Here is a 17,790-nt window from a genome sequence, read left to right as displayed (position 1 = left end):
TCTCTTAGGTAGCCACTTAACCTTGGGTCCTGGTTGGTTAGTATCATAAATCTTATATAAATGTTTATCTGATTTCTTAATCCACATCTGAACAATATTAACAGATGTATTAGCAGATTTATATCTAGCAGATGATTCATAAGATGAGTTAGAGGAGTGGCCCTTGATACCACATAATCTAGATTCAGATGTAGGGTGACCAGCTTTGCCACTATCTCGATATTTCTCATAAGGCATTTTATATTTCATAGGAGCTCGCTTGTACCCTCCTCGAAATGTACGTTTCTTGATTGATTCACTATCTAAACCTCCTTTATCAAGAGAAGATTTTTGTTCACCAAGAAGAGCATTCAAAGTTCCTTCTCCATGGAAACATTTAGCTAAATTCTTTTCAAGCTGTACAACTTTTTGCTTTAATTCCGGAACCAGGGGATCAGGAGCACTGTCTTCTTTAACGGTTACTGGATCAACAGATATTGACTCTTTCTTCAAGGCTTCAAGACATACATCTTTCATCTCAATTTCATTTTTGAGATATTGATTTTCTTCAGAAAGTTTTGAAACCCTTTCAAGCAAAGATTTATTTTCAGCAACCAAGGCTTCTTCATTCATGGGGTCATCCATTTCACTAAGAACTTCACTTAATGCTTGTTTTAAATAAGAATTCTTTTCTTTTAGCTTCTTAACCTGGACCTACAAATTTAACATTGATGAAGATATATTTAAATTATAATTTATATTTTGTACCTCATTATTGTCACTGGAATTGTCATCGAGTCCTGCAAAGCAAAGTTGAGCAACTTCATCGTCTAAATCAATCTCCACGTCAGATTCATCATCACTCCAAGTAATTAATGCCTTATTTTTATTCTTCAGCTTGTAGCAGTCCTTTTTGAAATGTCCTTTCTTTCCACACTCAAAACAAGTGTCCTTGCTTTGATTTGTTTTACTCTCCTTGCTCGGATTAGATTTGAAGTCCTTCTTTGGAAACTGACTTCATAGGTCGTTTGGAGACATTCCGTTTGGCAAGAAATTTATGAAACTTCTTTGTTAGAAGAGCAATCTCTTTATCAGAATCATCAGGAGACTCTTCTGCAACTGCATTAATTGCAAGAGTTTTCTTACGAGGAGCTTCATCTTCTTCATCATATCTGCGTAGCTGATTTTTGAATTCTTCCAATTCACTGAACAGTGTTAGAGTGTCCATAGTCGAAAGCAGTGTTGAATCCTGCAGAATGGTAACCTTTGGAGCAAACTTCTTTGGCATTGCTCTGAGGATTTTCCTATTGATCTCAGATTGAGGAATGATCATTTCCAGAAGTGAGATAGAGTTCATCAATGTCAGAAATCTCCCTTGAGCATCCCGCACGCTTTCATCTCTTTCCAACCTGAAACCTTCATAATCACTCATGAGTATACTTAATTTTACTTCACGTACCTTAGACGTGCCTTCGTGGCTGATTTTGATCGTATCCCAGATCTGTTTGGCAGTAGTACATGCTGATACTTTTCTTAATTTTGTATCTACCATGCCATTGAGAAGTGAGTTCATAGCTTTAGCATTGGAGTTCATTGCATTCACTTCTTCAGGAGAAAGATCCTTGAGAGATTTTGGCTTCCCTTCTTTCATAGGAGTTGTAAAACCATTTTCTACAGCATCCCATTCGAATGCATCACGCTGGAGAAAGATTTTCATCCGGAACTTCCAGTCATTGTAGTTTTCAACACCATGAAGAAGTGGTGGATAATTGTTCGAATACCTATATGGTTGAGCCATGGATCGCTAGCAAAATAAACACTAAAAAGAGAATTAAATGCACCTGCTCTGATACCAATTGAAATTCGATGGCTCGATAGATAATATACTATTCTAACTGTCAAGGCAAATGGGACAGTCTCTTATGCAAATGGGACAGTCCCTTTACAAATGAGACAATGAATGGGACAGTCTCAATTAACTGCAGAATGAAAATAACAGTAATGAATATGCAGAATGCTAAAAACTTAATAAGTAAAAATACCAGAAGTTTTCCCTTGGTTCGGCCCCTACACCTAGTCTATGGCCTACATCCAAGTCCCTATGCCAACTAGCATAGAGAATGTATTATATCAACTTTAATAAAGAACTTACAGTCTTTCCTTGATTACAAAAATAGCACTTGAAAGAAACCCTTTCACAAGCTACCTTGCTACCCAGCCCACTGCTATTCCTTAGCCTTCTAAGTTCTAGCTACATTGCTATACTTTGGAATCAAGTTTGCCACAACCCGGCACAAAGTTGATATGAATACACGCAATAGATAACAATGAAATATTACAACTTAAACTAGGCTTCTTGTTTGACTGGATATTTAAGAGATATAAAACAAGAATGGTGTTTCAGATTATAAAGATAGAACATGGAATTATTAGGTGTAATCTAAAAACATGAGATGTGTCTTCTTCTTTGATAGAATATTCAAGAGAATGAAATAAGAAAAAAATTTCAGAGAATAAAGATAGAACGTGGAATAAGTACTCTTATTGAATCTGAAAAACAAGATGTGTATTTATACACACAAATCTAACGGGTTTGATTTTCAAAACAAAGAAGAGATAAGATTGGATAATCTATTTGTTTGAAAATATTTGAATAAGTCTTTGTAAAACAGCCCGTTAGTTGGTTGTAAAAGATAAATCTTAGAAAGGATAAGATTAGAATAGTTCAAATAGGTTTATCAAGATAGAGTTTATTTTGAAGATAAACTTGTTTACCCAGTCAAATAGAATTACACCAAACTCTATCACTTACAACAACTAAATCCCATAATCTGATTTCTCTACGTACATCTTGAATTAGGTCATCATCAGAAATCTGCAAGTCAACATTCTCCCCTTCTATGATGATAACAAAGACAAAATAATAGTTACAAGTTATGATTACATCTTGTAGCACTCCAAATTACATCCCAGCAACGGCCAAATTAAATACCCAAAAGTACCCCTGTGCTCTGTCAGTCCCGTTAACAAAATTTAACGGTAGTCACTAATTTGTTGTGCCAAGTAAATATAGCCACCGAAATGCAATTGAGTCTTTATATTAACAAAATTTATGATAATCAAAGAGAAGGAAACGTATATACATTTCTATTACCCGCGTTGTATCTCTTTGTAAGTTTAGAATGTTACTCCTCCTAGCATGGGAACTGCTATGAATTATAGTGCATCTTGCTTAGCAACTATCTTATTATTCTAATCCAGTTCTCTGTTTATCAATTGAAAGCAAACAGGTATGATTCAAATGCAGCAGACAAATCTTTTTTTTCCCAAAATACAAACTATGATATCAAAAAAGGATCTACCTCTTTTATGGAAGTTGAGACCATGACTGTCATGGCAAGAGGCCAGGAAGTAGCCCTTAACACTAGACTGACTACAAATCCTCGTCCAGCAGACATCTCAAACATGATACACATGCTTAAAAAAGGTTCTATGAATTTGTCCGATGTATTTTCTGATAAGCTAAATTGTAATGTACATGAAGTCATTCGGAACTAAGAAGAAAAGAAAATCTAAGTTTTCACAGATGGAAACATGCAAGTTGTAGAACATCATTGGTCTTGACAGGTTTTTATCAAAACCAGCAATCACCAGACTAAAGCCAATAAGAAAGTTTTTAAAGGATAAGGAGCTTTTCTTCAGTCATTGCTCTAGATTAATGTTGAACACGTAGTTCGGAAGTGCCCGGTTTGATTGCAGCGGCTGCAATGGACCGTCCGCTTCACGCGACCTTGATCTGCTGAACGGACTCGCTTTTTTCTCGGTCTACTTAGGGGTAGAATAGACTTTGGTGGGTAGATAACAATATTTAAATCAGAAACTTCATCATCTTGGTTCCAATGTCTCTTGTCCGGAACAGGATGTATCGTCTCAGAGTATGCATTGCGATAAGTTGCTGCAGAATAACAGCTTTCAGTGAAACGACAAACAATTTGGTTGCAGAAAAGGAGGGCTGCTGCAGCATGAGAACAAGGCAATCCTAGAAGCTGCCATCCTTGACATGCACACTGGCGTTTTTGAATATCCACAACAAATGGCATTTCAGCTGTTAAGACCTCGCATTCTGCCTCATTTACCCGGAACACCTGGTAAGTACGTGCACAGTCAAACGCCCCAGACACAAGCCTTTCTGCGGAAGGGACAAGCATGGATGCCCATTGTGCACTAGCTTCACGTCTCTCACTAAACCATGTCATCAATCTTCGACGGATGCACTCCAGCAGTTCTATTATTGGAAGATTACATGCATTCATTATCCATGATTCCACAGACTCTACTATGTTAGCAGTCAATTGCGCAAATCTTATACCTTGAAAATATGCAGTCGCCCAGGACTGAGGAGGAAATTGTTGAATCCAAAAAGCAGCCTCTTGTGATGTTCCTCCAATCTCCAGCATTTTTGCTTCATATTCAAAGACAGTAAGAGCGGTGGCAGCTTCCAAGAAAAGATTGGAAAGGTCACTGTTGTTGAATTTTTCCTGAAAACTCTCAGTGAGAAAGCGCATGCAGTATCCATGGATTGCAGTCGGGAAGCTCAGTTCCACTCCATCAACAATGCCCCTTTTCATGTCAGACAATATTGTCAGCTTTGGCATGCATTTAGTATTAGTTTCCATCAAGTGATGCAGCTCGGACAGAAACCATATCCAGTTATTCTCATTTTCCTCCTCAACAACCCCAAATGCCAAAGGAAAAAGTTCTCCATTACCATCATAACCAGTAGCAACTAACAAGGTGCTAAGATACTTGCTTTCCAGCACAATTCTATCAAGGCTAAGTAGTGGCCTGCAAGCATTCAGAAACCCATAGATTGAAGCATGATATGAAACAAATAAGCGTTGGAAACAACCATCTGAAGGATTCACATATACTGATGCAATACTTCCAGGATTGCTTCTTCTTATTTGGTCACAATACTGTGGAAGAAGATGATAATCTTCATCATATGATTCGTGGAGAACAGCCATTACCCGTTCCTTCCCTCTCCAGGCTTGCTTATATGTCAAGGTGATGCCATGATCACGGTTAATCTTTTCTACTATATCCTTTGGCTTGTAGTTTGGATTCTCCTTAAGGATTTGCTCTACAGAATCTGCAATCCACTGAACTGAGGCTTGTTGGTGACCAGGATGTGAGATTCCGCCACAGATATGCTCTGAATGTATAGTTTTAATTGTGCAGGTTGGAACACCAGGACCTTTTGCAGCATGAATTCTCCAAGGGCAACCCTCACTTGCACATTTAGCAGTAAAACGAGTCTTGTCAGATTTAAGAGTCTCTATCTCAAAATGAAGAGCAATTGCAGTCTCCCTTATTGCTCTACGACAACTCGAAACATCTGGAAACGTTTGCCCTACAGCCAACTCATATACGGGATCAGGAAAAAGATTCCTGTTTTGAAGGACTGGTGGCACAACCACAAGCGGAAGATCAACCATATCAGAGCCTAGTGCATTGCCCATATCATCATTTTTGTGCACGATAGCCAAGTTTTTGTCAATTTCAGGATCCTCAACAATAGTCAATCCACGATTCTCTAATAAATCAAACTCATTCTTTTCTGCATAAGGATCCAATTGAGGCTCAAACTTCTCAATGCTGGTTTTATTTAAATCAACATCGGGCTTAACACTTTCTCGTTGCTCCATTCTTTTCTCATTCTCAAGTCCATCCCCATGATTCTGTACTTGCGAGAGTGCTAATTCACAATCCATCAATAGTTCCCTGTCTTGATCAAGCTTCAAACATACATCACGATACCTTTCTGATCCTGAACCCAAACCTAGATCATCACAAATGCAACTGCCATGTCCTGAACTCAACACATTTTCATGAGACTGTTCAATTAATAGATTACAACTCTGTCCAAACACCGTAATTTGATCATTGCTTCCTATATCCTTGTTCTGAACCAATGACAAACCTCGTTTTTGGTCACTAATTAGATGATCTTGTGCCATGTTCTCCTAAATAGTAAACATACACACTCAAACTGCTGCAAAATAATCTTAAAAACTAAATAATAAACTCAAAGCATGATTTTATTTGAAATAAAATATTTTTTCTCCGAATCTCATAACTTGTCAATAGAGCTGTTCGCGAACCGAGCCGTTCGCGAACAAGCTCGAGCTCGGCTCGTTAAGGGCTCGGTTCGGCTCGGTTCGTTAAGGGCTCGAGCTCGAGCTCGAACACAAAAATGTGTTCGTTAAGAAAACGAGCTCGAGCCGAGCTTTTGGCATGTTCGGCTCGAGCTCGGCTCGAGCTCGGCTCGGCTCGATTCGGCTCGGTTCGGCTCGAAAAAAAATTAAAAAAAAAAAAATTATTTTTTATATATTTAATTATTATGAATTTTATTTAGATTTTTTATAAATATTTTTAAATTATTGAACTATACGAATGTCAAAATATATATTTTAGTAATTTGAAAAAATTCAGATATTAAAAATTAATTTTTTAATTTGATATTTTAATAATTAACAAGTGATTTGACTATTACTTGTAACTAGTATTTATTTCCTGATCGGTGTTTCGATTTTTTGAAATTATTTATAAATGATCCAACCGTACGGATGTCAAGATCTATATATTTAAGTGATATAATAAAAAATTTAGAAAAAATAAATATATTTGGTTTGCTATTTTAACGGTAAACTAGTAGTTTGACTAGTACTTCTCCCATATTAATGTTTCGATTTTTTAAAAAATATTTATGAATGATCCAGCCGTACGGATGTTAATATCTATATTATTTAGTAATATGACAAAATTTTTAGAAAAAATAAATGTATTTGATTTGTTATTTTCACAGTCAACAGGTGTTTTGACCTTTACTTGTAACTATTGTTTAGTCTCATATTAATGTTTCAATTTTTAAAAAATAATTATGAATGATCCAGCCGTACGGATGTTAATATCTATATATTTTAGTGACATGATAAAAAATTTAGAAAAAAATAATTTATTTTGTTTATTATTTTAAAAATCGACCAATTGTTTGAATAGTTGTTAGAACTAGTGTTTAGTCTCATATTAATGTTTCAATTTTTTTAAAAATATTTATGAATGATCCAACCGTACGGATGTTAAGATCTATATATTTTAGTGACATGACAAAAGTTTTAGAAAAAAATAAATGCATTTGGTTTGTTATTTTAACAGTCAACCGGTGTTTGACCTTTACTTGTAACTAGTGTTTAGTCTCGTATTAATGTTTTGATATTTTTAAAAATATTTATAGATGATTCAACCGTACAGATGTTAATATCTATATATTTTAGTGACATGATAAAAATTTTAGAAAAAAATAAATTTATTTTGTTTGTTATTTTGACAATCAACCACTTGTTTGAACAATACTTGTAACTAGTGTTTAGTCTCGTATTCATATTTTGATTTTTTTTAAAAATATTTATAGATGATCTAACCGTACGGATGTTAAGATCTATATATTTTAGTGACATGACAAAAGTTTTAGAAAAAAATAAATGTATTTGATTTGTTACTTTAACAGTCAACCGGTGTTTTGACTTGTACTTGTAATTAGTGTTTAGTATCGTATTAATATTTCGATTTTTTAAAAAATATTTATGAATGATCCAACCGTACGGATGTTAAGATCAATATTTTTTAGTGATATGACAAATTTTTTAGAAAAAAATAAAAGTATTTGGTTTGTTATTTTAACAGTCAACCGGTGTTTTGACCAGAATTTTTTAATTAAGCTCGGCTCGGCTCGGCTCGGCTCGGCTCGACTCGGCTCGTTTTGATGGAGAAAGCTCGTGTTCGGCTCGGTTCGACTCGACTCGATTTTGTTCGATAAAAGCTCGTGTTCGGCTCGTTCGTTAACGAGCTCGAGCTCGAACACATGTTTTTGTTCGTTAAGAAGGCTCGGCTCGGCTCGGCTCGTCAGAAAAAAAATTAAAGCTCGGCTCGGTTCGATCAAAACTCGACTCGGCTCGGTTCGTGAACAGCTCTACTTGTCAATGTACTCGAGAAAATCATAATTTTATGTTGTATACAGTACACCACAATTTGCTATGAAGGCAAAAAAAATATTAAAAAGGCACACATACAAACATATAGAGGGCTACTAGTTAAGGTTTCGAGATTTGGAACTACTAGTGAGTTATAAAAAAGATGAGATGACACAAGCAAGGCATACACAACATTAGATTAATAATTTATTTGATTTGCGAGTTGAGCGTACCGAGAGGCAAATAAATTTTAATTTGTGATCCGAATCGAAGTGTAGAGACCTGCAAAGTCAGATATCAGGTGAGGGGGGCATATATAGAATTAACAGATTAAAAAAAAAAAGGAAAATTAGGGTTTATTAAAGTGGGGGATATATTTGAATTAGGCGGGGAAGGGGGAAGAGGGGAGGTGAAATTACAGGAATAGGGATTGGGGAGGGCAAAGAAGTCAGATTTCAGAAGAGCGAGGGCAACAAAGGAAAATCGGAACAGGATTTAACCATGTAAACTTTTTCTTTAATGAAGTTTACGGGTACATATATCAGTTACATCGGTACAATAGTTACATCGGTACAAATACAATTATTGTATCCGTAACTTAAAAACAGCTCCGCACATATTTTAATATTTATTTTAATAAAAATTTGAAGTTAAAATTTTAATATAAAAAAGTTAAAAATAAATTATGAAAATATTTTTTATGTTCATCTTAAAAATATGTGTCCAACATTTATAAAAACAGTATATGACATTTAATAACATTATAAAATCACTGGTAAATCAATTTGAATTTAAGTGATTATTTTGATCGATTTTTCTGAGAAATTGACCAAGTGACTTTATTATAAACACAGTCAAGTTAAATTAATTTCTAAATTTAATAATCTTAAATATTACGAACATTATTGTATTTGATAATTTTATATCGTTGCATCTATTATATATATAATCAAGCAATTAAGGGTTCACTAAGATAATCTATTCATATAAAATTACTAATTATCTTTCATAAAGATATCTTAACAAATGTCAAATTTAATAAAATATATTAATTAGCTTCCCTCAATAATTATTAATAATTCGGTATTTATTACTACACTATTTTTATATATTAATAACTTATAATTATGTATGTATTTTTTAGTTATGTTTATTAGTATAGACTTTATTATAATTTTTATATTATAAATTTTATTTTTTAATATATAATTTAATATATTGACCATTTTCGGAAAAACACTATATATATACCATCAAGTTCAAAAAATATGAGAGAACCTTCTCTTGATATACTAATATTACAAACAGTTGGTAAAAAAGGTTGAGTTTGTTAATAGTAAAAATTTAAAAATTGATAACACTCCCGAGTACATGTTTTACGAACATTACTTATTTTATACAAAATTAAAAAAAAAATGAATAAAACACCTCTTTTTTCTAGGTAATCCGTAGCCGTACTGGATGCGAACTGATAAACCCTACGGGTCCAAAATACCTATTCTAAAATAAGGTATCTTAAATACCCACCGGATACTCGATGATATGCCACTTTTAATGGAGTATCTGGATGTTACTCCTTTGTCAGTAGAGTATCAAGACTGATCTCTTCTGTTAGTGGAATATTAGTCCTGATCCTCCTTTCCCGGTGAAGCATCTGATCCTCCTTTCCCGGTGAAGCATCAGGCTTGATACTCCATCATCATTGGAGCATATTTTTTTTTTGAAAATTTAAATATTTATGTAATATTTTATTATTTAAATATGTACCAAATTTTAATTTTTTAGTATTTTATGGTTTAACAATTTCCCGTATGGGGTTTAGAAATATTTAAAAAATTAATAATTTTGATATTTTAAAATTTTAGATGATACTCCACTAATAAATGTATTACTCCACTGACAAAGGAGTATATGGGTCGATACTCCACCGAGAAAGGAGTATTATCCTGATAATCCTATGTAATATCTGGTGGCTATTTTGGGCAGTTTAAAATGTTGATGGGTATTTTAGGCAATTGTTATTTAAAAATAATTATCTAGGTTCTTCACCCATTAGGAAAAAGTGCATAGTCAAAAAATATTTGTCTAACTTACATAATTCATTAACATGTAAATTTAGAGAATTTCCGTGACTCACACATGTTACTATAAAGTACACATGTCGAATAAAGTCGTTTTTACAGGAAATGTCACTGTACACAAATGTATATAACTCCTCGAGAGAAAATATATTTTATTTTAGAATAATATTAATTTTACAATAGCCAATTTTTCTCACAACAAAAATATATTTCACAAGTATGTATATAAATTTGACAATATTTACTGTTAGTTCATGTCCGTGTTCGCACGAGTTATAGAGCTAACATAAATAACAACTTTGTGGTGGGGTAATTGTAGCACGGTCACAAAATAAAAAAAAAATTATAATATTATATAATTATAAATTAATATAATTTGGTACAATGTTAAACACGAGCAAAATATCATTTTAAATCAATGTTTAATATTCATAAATCATAATTTTAGTGGAATTGAACCTTTTTAAAGTAATTGACTCGAAACTAAGAAAAAATATTTATTTTATTAAAAAAAAAAATTATCGACAGAAAAAATATATTGTTTATATTATATTGGTCTGAAAAATTATTATTATTAACGAGTTTATAATTTTATCGATTATTATTTAATCGAGATTCAACTGTATATATTTGTGAATATTCAAAAAAAAAAAATTACACCGAATTAATAATTTATCTAAAATAATTATGAAAAATCACTGCTTTTCTCATCCTATTTCCATATACCATCCTATTTATTTTTCAATGCCTTTGTACTATCTTCTTCTTTATGCTAAATCTATTGACTGTATGACATTCTTTGTACTTTCTCTGATCTTCATGGTCAGTATCAAGATAACTTTTTTAACCTGCTCCACAGTGTTGTATGTTCTTGTAAAAAGTGCAAGTCTTCCCAGATCATCATAAAAATAATTATGAAAACAGAAGTAAACCCAGAAACATGACCATATACTGAATCACTTGTATATTCTATTAGCATCATGAACTAATGCAGAATACAAAAGACAGTCTACCAGAGGTCTAAATCATATTACTTCCACAAGGAATACATGTTCAAATGGTATAAATAATTGAAAATCTTTAAGAAGCCTTCGGACGCTTGCTTGCACAACCGGAACTTTAAATTGTCCGTATCTATCTACGTGAATTTCATATGCTGCTAATCCTAAGGCAGCCCAAATCATCATTCAACTACTAAACAAATATCATGGAGGCTCTACAAAATAACACTAAAACTAAACTTTTTTTTTTATATACCAGCTCTTCGGGTGTATACCACTCATTCAGGTATTTGTACGCAAACTTTGTTTGCAATGTTGCCAGCTTAATTCCGTGTCAATTATATTCTGGAATTCCGGAGATGGAAATATACTCAGGCTGAATGTGACATCAAACTGGAACATTCCCTTTAAGTAGTCCAAATTCGAGCTTTGGCAAAACCTCCGAAACTACCTTTTGCACAGGAACAAGGATTAGTTGGTTATTACTTCCATTTACGGCCTTTTTTGAAAGGAATGTGACCTCCTGACCATCTAATCCATTAATTAGAACATCCTTCAAATACTTGTCATCTTCATTGAGGGTTGATCTCTTCAAGAGCTTCATGACATTTTCCAAGGTTGCCACGTTCCTACCAGCACCAGAACCCATGGCAGTAGCAGCACCCACAGCATTTGCTACTGTCAGTGTATGTACCAGAGGTAGATTGTTAATATATCCAAATACAATAGCTGCTACAAAGCTATCACCACAACCCACAGTGTCAACAACATCTACCTGTGAAAATAATTACAGAACTAGTCAAAGTGTGTCAACATAAATATGTGAGCATCATACAGGTATAATTTACAAATTAGCTGTATAAAAATGACTCACTTTTATTCAACCCTTTATTCGATACAATGAAATGAAAATTGTGAACAACATTCAATTTCTTATGACGAGGAATGTAAAGTAAGTGAGAAGTAGAAATGAGTCACACGTCCCAAAAATTTAAGATATAAATATAGTTTAAATTTTTTATATGGTGAATGGAGAGGAGTAATGCAAATTATGATTATTGACCAGCAAAAAATTATAAAGCATGATACAGTGGTACTGGTGGTACATTTATTTTGTTTGGGCTTTAAGTGATCTGAACTCACCTATTCAAAGCTTGTACCGTGGTTGACTTTGTTTTGCTTATTTTAGAACACTCAGATGCTAGATTTAGTAGGTACGCAAATAACTAAGTTTTGGTGAGTCAAACTTTTGAAATAAATTTTTACGAGATTTTGACTATAGAAAGATACCTTGAATGAAGGAGCATAAGAAATACTTGACGTGGTGATCAAGATTGAACCTTTTGAACCCATTTTCACAATCACCCATTTTGTGCGGACCCCTTTTCTTAGCAACTCCTGTCCTGCTAAAACCGGGTCTTGGATGCCAGTCAATGATTCAGCCTGGAACAGTAACACCAAGTTAATAATGTCACTATGAGGAGGAAAAGGAGGCAGAACAAAGTGCATCAGAAAGCCTTACAATTCTGAAGGTATGTACATCTTAACGATAGATTGCGATAATTTTACACATTCCAATTTTGATTTTGCAATAGGATTTTCAATAGCACATAAAACTTTAACATCCTTATTATTGATGCTTCGTAGAGTACAACAACAAATACACGAGGGAGAATAGTATATGTATACTCGAATGAAAGAACTAGTTAGAAGAATACTTGAGGAATAAGAAGCACTAGGATTGACTACTAGAGAACAGTCCAACATGCTAATTTAGAACCATCCTTGTAACCACATTGCTTACATTAAATGTTTATATATATGTGATCTTCCAGCAACGTTTTCTTATTAGGGACTAAATAAAAGCAAGATAGTACATAATTACTGTCACCATAATTTTAGAATTCTAATCCAATTATTAGATTCTGACACCAAAGACAGCATCACATGGTCCTTCATAAGCCATATATGTAATGCATCTTGAAGAGATCTACAATTAGATCAAAAGCAAACTATCTATTACATTAAGAAAAAGACCTCTTCAGATGTTACGAGAAGAACATCGTTCATCCTCAGAAGCATATTAAGAGCTTTCTGTTCATCAGGTGATCCATTAGCAAGTGTCTTTCCCCGAGGTCCAGGATCAAAAAAAATTGAGGTTCCAACATCTGCGGCATACTCCAAAGCTGAAACAATTAGATTGGGAGGGAGTTCATCAAAGCCATAGCCATTACAGAACAGGACTTTTGACTTCTTGAGGGCCATTTTTACTTCTGCTGATAGATTGACCATCCAACTAAAAGCAGGTTCCTTACTGAAATCTGCTCGACTGATAGGCAAACATATATCAGAAAGTTAAGGAACATGTATGGGCTTCATAAGAAGAATTGTACCAGCATCACACGTACCTGCAGAAACCATGTCGTTGTGAAGGATCCACCAGGACCCAACATAGAAGTGTTTCATATTCTGTGCTTGAACTGCTAGAAATCTGACCCTGTTCACTCATCCCAACCATGCTAATTCCCTCTTTGCGAAGCACATCTAAAAGGAAGTTCCCATAGATTTCATCTCCCACATGACCAATTGTTGTACAGTGGAGTCCTAATCTTGCTGCAGCTATAGCCATATTGCAGTTACCACCAGCTTCCCAGTATAGCTATATCAAAATTTAACAAGAACCGCTAAAAGGTGAATGAATACCTAAACAAAGCTAAAAAAGCCATACTGTGTATAGATAGACTGTCCTATGACAAAAGATGCATAATTTATCATCACAATGTATTGAAAACAAGTTAACTACGAAAATAGCAGCACACGCTACTAACGGGCTTTAGGATTGTTGATGGGAATGCAAAATGGAAATGAAGGGAAAAGAATGTGAATGAATTTGAATCCCATTGGATATGTAAGGATTAAATTACCAGGTTAATAGGAATAAGTTTCCCGTTACACTCCATTAAACTCCTCAAAAAAATAAAAGTAACACGTGAGAATAACATCTCAATACCCATCAATTGGGATAAAATATACTATGAACCAAACTAACCGGTCACCAGGATTCTAAAGTTGTGTCGGATGAAATGTGATTTGTACTCCCATGTTGGGAGAATAATTTTTATTTTTATTCTTTCATTCCATTCCAAACAATTTATGGAACTTTAACCCACCAATTTTACATTCTCCTTCTTTGTATTCCCTACTATCTTCATCATAAAAAAAATTCTACACCCTCATAGCTGTTCACTATTCTTCGCTACATACTTTCTTTCTTTATTAATGATGTTTATATTATTCATTCCATTAACTCCAAGGGGACACAACCTTAATGTTCATCTTCCTAAAGAACTAACAGAAAATACTTAGTTGTTATGCTTGTCATCAAAAAACAATTTAGAAATGTTCAAAAAGAGTAACAAGACTGCTACTTGATCCAAAAACCTCTGGTAAAAAACCCTAGTAAATGTTAATAACTTAAAACCAGCCATAACTACAAAATTTAGAAAATTGTTAGGTACTTCACATTATAAGCGCGAATTACTTACTATCCTAATAAAACTCATGAATTTCACTCATAAATTGTCTTAATATTAAAAATAGCAACATTTTTTTCTTTCTAATGCAAAAACCAAACCTATCCCAATCCTACGTAGGCTTAAGGTCCGCGAGATAAGATACTTGCAAATTTAATCCTACAAGCATATACAATATTCCGTAAATTCAAGTAAAAACCACAAAAACATTAAAATCAAACATACAGCAAACCTTGTCAGGGGGAGACTTAGAAAGCTCATCCATATAAGCTTTCCTTTCCTCCCGAGAATTCGGTGGCAATTTCGGAACATTGAGCACTATATCCACACAGAGATTCCCAAGAGTGGCCACATCAAACACTTTATCAGCCCCAACACTTGTCAATCTCTCATCTTGAGCAACACTATAACTACATCTCGGCACATAAAAATTAGCACTTTTACTACAACCATTTTTCAAGATTCGAAAATGGGGTTTCAAGATTTTGTGATTACTAAAAAGGGTAGGTGCCAGAATTGCTTGAATCATTAGTCTGGGGTTTGGGTGATACTCAGAAGATGGTAAAAACCCATTGGGGGAGAGCGAAGATTTGAGGGTTAGAGTGTAATGATGCATTCAAGAAATAATAATTGTGGAATTGGTAAAGTAGTATAGAGTTTTGTTTGTGTTGTGGCTTATAAAAGAGTGGTGTGGTTAATTAAGAATCTATGGAAAAAAGTGAAGGAATGAATGAGAGAGATGAGTAGAGAGGGTCAAGTTGAAAGTAGACGCACAAGGCCGCCACTTGTGATTTTTGGGCTGTTTGCTGCTTGCTATTCGGTTGTGCACTTGGTAGTTGGTGGTATAAGATTGGTTCTCGAAACTTAAGGGTGATGCTAAATGCGCAGTAAAAAATTACTCCATGCAGTAAATGAAAATTACATTTTTAACCCTTAAATGTATTTTTTTTTTACAAACAAGGAAATTTTATTAAATTGATAAATCACTTCTCAGTACATTTTTAACCCCAATAGGAATAGAAATCCTATCGAAAACTCGATCTGGGAAAAAATATGACAAGCGAGCTAGCTCATGTGCCGCCATATTAGCAGACCGTTTAACGAAAAACAGAGATACTGTGTTTAAATCCTCCAACATCTTACGACAGTCTTGAATGACCTGACCAAACGGTGAGAGCAGAGGAGCTTTACTACGGATTGCTTGGATGGCTATCAGGCAATCTGACTCCACCAACACCTTGCTCCATCCCATCGCCTTGATCCAACTGAGGGCTTCTTTTATCGCCAACGCTTCAGCCATTGTACTCGAAATCATGCCAGCCTTGTACTGTGTCCTCGCTTGAATTAATTCCCCGTTATCGTCTCTAGCAATCAGACCCAACCCTGTAGAATTATACTCATTAAACACCGCTGCATCCGCCGAAATCTTCATGTATTCAACCTGTGGTGCAACCCAGACTTCCTGACCATCTCCCTCAACATAGTAAGGAAAATGCGATTGAGGTTTACTCTTCTGGGCTATACTCCATTGTAGAAGAAATTGCTTTGCTTGTGCAATAACGACATTCAAACGAGTAAAGTTCTTGTTCCAGGTTAGCTCATTTCTAGCTTTCCATAGCGACCAACACACTACGGCAATTTGTGCTCTTTTTTCATTGTCACAGACCTCCAGAATTCTTTGCCACCACTGATAGAAACTCATACTACCACTAAAAAGAACTTGAGGGATAATTTGCTGCCAGCATTGAACCGCCAAGTCACATGAGCCTAAAATATGTTCAACTGTTTCCTCCCCTCGACGACAGACTTGACAGACTGGGTTGACGTCCATATTTTTCTGCAGCAAACTAACCTTGGTAGGCAAACAGTTGGATAGAGCTCTCCACATGAAGTTGAGGATCTTTGGAGGTGCCTTCATCCTCCAAGTCTTTCTCCACGTACTACTCTGATCCTCCCTTCTCCAAAGATTTTTCTGCTCTTGCAGTAATCTGTAGGCACTACGGACTGTGTATTGCCCCGTCGCCTCTTTGCTCCAGTAAGCTTCATCCTCATTACTGTTTTCGGGCAACTGGATTCGTCTAATACATTGCTGGTCACGGGCATTGAACATGTCAACTAAAATCTCCTCATCCCAGCCCCTGTGCTCCATCGACATTAAAGCACTCACCTTGAAATTTTCTAGCCCTTGGGCACTAGAGGTAATATATGGATTGTGCTCATCTAGAAGCCACGGTTGTCCTATAATGTTAACTGAATTCCCAGAGCCAATTTTCCATCTCATACCTGCCGAAATAACATGCCTTGCATCCCAGATACTTCGCCATACAAAACTTGGATTACTTCCAGCTTTGGCTTCCAAGAAAGTACTGTCCGGAAAGTATTTCGCCTTGAACACTCTACTTACCAAGCTGTGGGGATTTTTGATAAACCTCCATCCCTGTTTTCCCAACATTGCTAAGTTAAAGTCCCTAAAGTCTCTGAAGCCCATTCCCCCACATGATTTATGACGACTCAACCTCTCCCAACTCATCCAATGAATGCTTCTGCTAACATTCTTCTTAGTGTTCCACCAGAATCTCGAAATGCTTCTTTCAAGATCTTTAGTGATTTCCAACGGGAGCAAAAATACGCTCATTGCGTATGTTGGCAGAGATTGCAGGACCGATTTTACCAAAACTTCTTTTCCTCCCTGAGAAATAAATTTACCATCCCAACTAAGACTTCTCTTTTTGACTTTATCTTTCAAGAACCCCAATGTAGCCACCTTACTTCTTTGCATCATATTAGGCAGCCCTAGATACGTGCAATTTTCATTGGCCTCCTCTATTTGCAAGGTGTCACACACAAGTTGTCTAGTATCCGCCCTGGTATTTGTGCTGTAAAATACCGAGGACTTGGACCGGTTAACTTTTTGGCCAGAAGCGAGTTCAAATTTCTCCAGGATTTCCATCATCTGTTGCACTTCACTCTCACCCGCTTTACAGTAAAGGTAAGCATCATCGGCAAACAACATATGAGTTATACTAGGGGCTCGTTTACAAACCTTAACCCCCTGTATCAGCTTGTTATTTTCATAACTAAGAAGCATTGCCGAGAGACCTTCCCCACATAAAATGAATAAGTATGGAGACAACGGATCTCCTTGTCGAAGGCCACGACTTGG

At 35.2% G+C, this 17,790-nt stretch overlaps 2 protein-coding genes across 2 annotated transcripts; both read right to left on the bottom strand.

Moving 5' to 3' along the window:
* Positions 1-3,491: 3,491 nt before the first annotated feature.
* On the bottom strand, positions 3,492-5,999 carry LOC141700902 (uncharacterized). The gene has a single exon (XM_074504563.1). The coding sequence runs from the start codon at positions 5,997-5,999 to the stop codon at positions 3,690-3,692; it is 2,310 nt and encodes a 769-aa protein (XP_074360664.1). The 3' UTR covers positions 3,492-3,689.
* Positions 6,000-11,020: 5,021 nt separating this feature from the next.
* LOC141708483 (putative fructokinase-4) lies at positions 11,021-15,451 on the bottom strand. Its single transcript, XM_074512139.1, has 5 exons — positions 14,860-15,451; positions 13,503-13,753; positions 13,132-13,423; positions 12,385-12,537; positions 11,021-11,869 (listed from the first exon to the last, which is right to left on the bottom strand). The coding sequence occupies exons 1-5, from the start codon at positions 15,241-15,243 to the stop codon at positions 11,483-11,485; spliced, it is 1,467 nt and encodes a 488-aa protein (XP_074368240.1). The 5' UTR covers positions 15,244-15,451; the 3' UTR covers positions 11,021-11,482.
* Positions 15,452-17,790: the final 2,339 nt, after the last annotated feature.

Source organism: Apium graveolens, chromosome 2 (assembly GCF_009905375.1).
Source record: "Apium graveolens cultivar Ventura chromosome 2, ASM990537v1, whole genome shotgun sequence".
Taxonomy (NCBI): Eukaryota; Viridiplantae; Streptophyta; class Magnoliopsida; order Apiales; family Apiaceae; genus Apium; species Apium graveolens.
The sequence above is the reverse complement of the archived record's forward strand: the minus strand, read 5'-3'. Positions and strand labels throughout refer to the sequence as shown.

What these genes read in the sequence shown, in the direction of transcription:
- LOC141708483 (XM_074512139.1), bottom strand. Translation starts at nt 15,243, where the DNA reads ATGCATCATTACACTCTAACCCTCAAATCTTCGCTCTCCCCCAATGGG. An exon ending in CAACGACATGGTTTCTGCAG is followed by an intron (nt 13,424 to 13,502) that starts GTACGTGTGATG and finishes TTTGCCTATCAG; the next exon opens with TCGAGCAGATTTCAGTAAGG. An exon ending in TTCTCGTAACATCTGAAGAG is followed by an intron (nt 12,538 to 13,131) that starts GTCTTTTTCTTA and finishes TTACTGTTCCAG; the next exon opens with GCTGAATCATTGACTGGCAT.
- LOC141700902 (XM_074504563.1), bottom strand. Translation starts at nt 5,999, where the DNA reads ATGGCACAAGATCATCTAATTAGTGACCAAAAACGAGGTTTGTCATTG.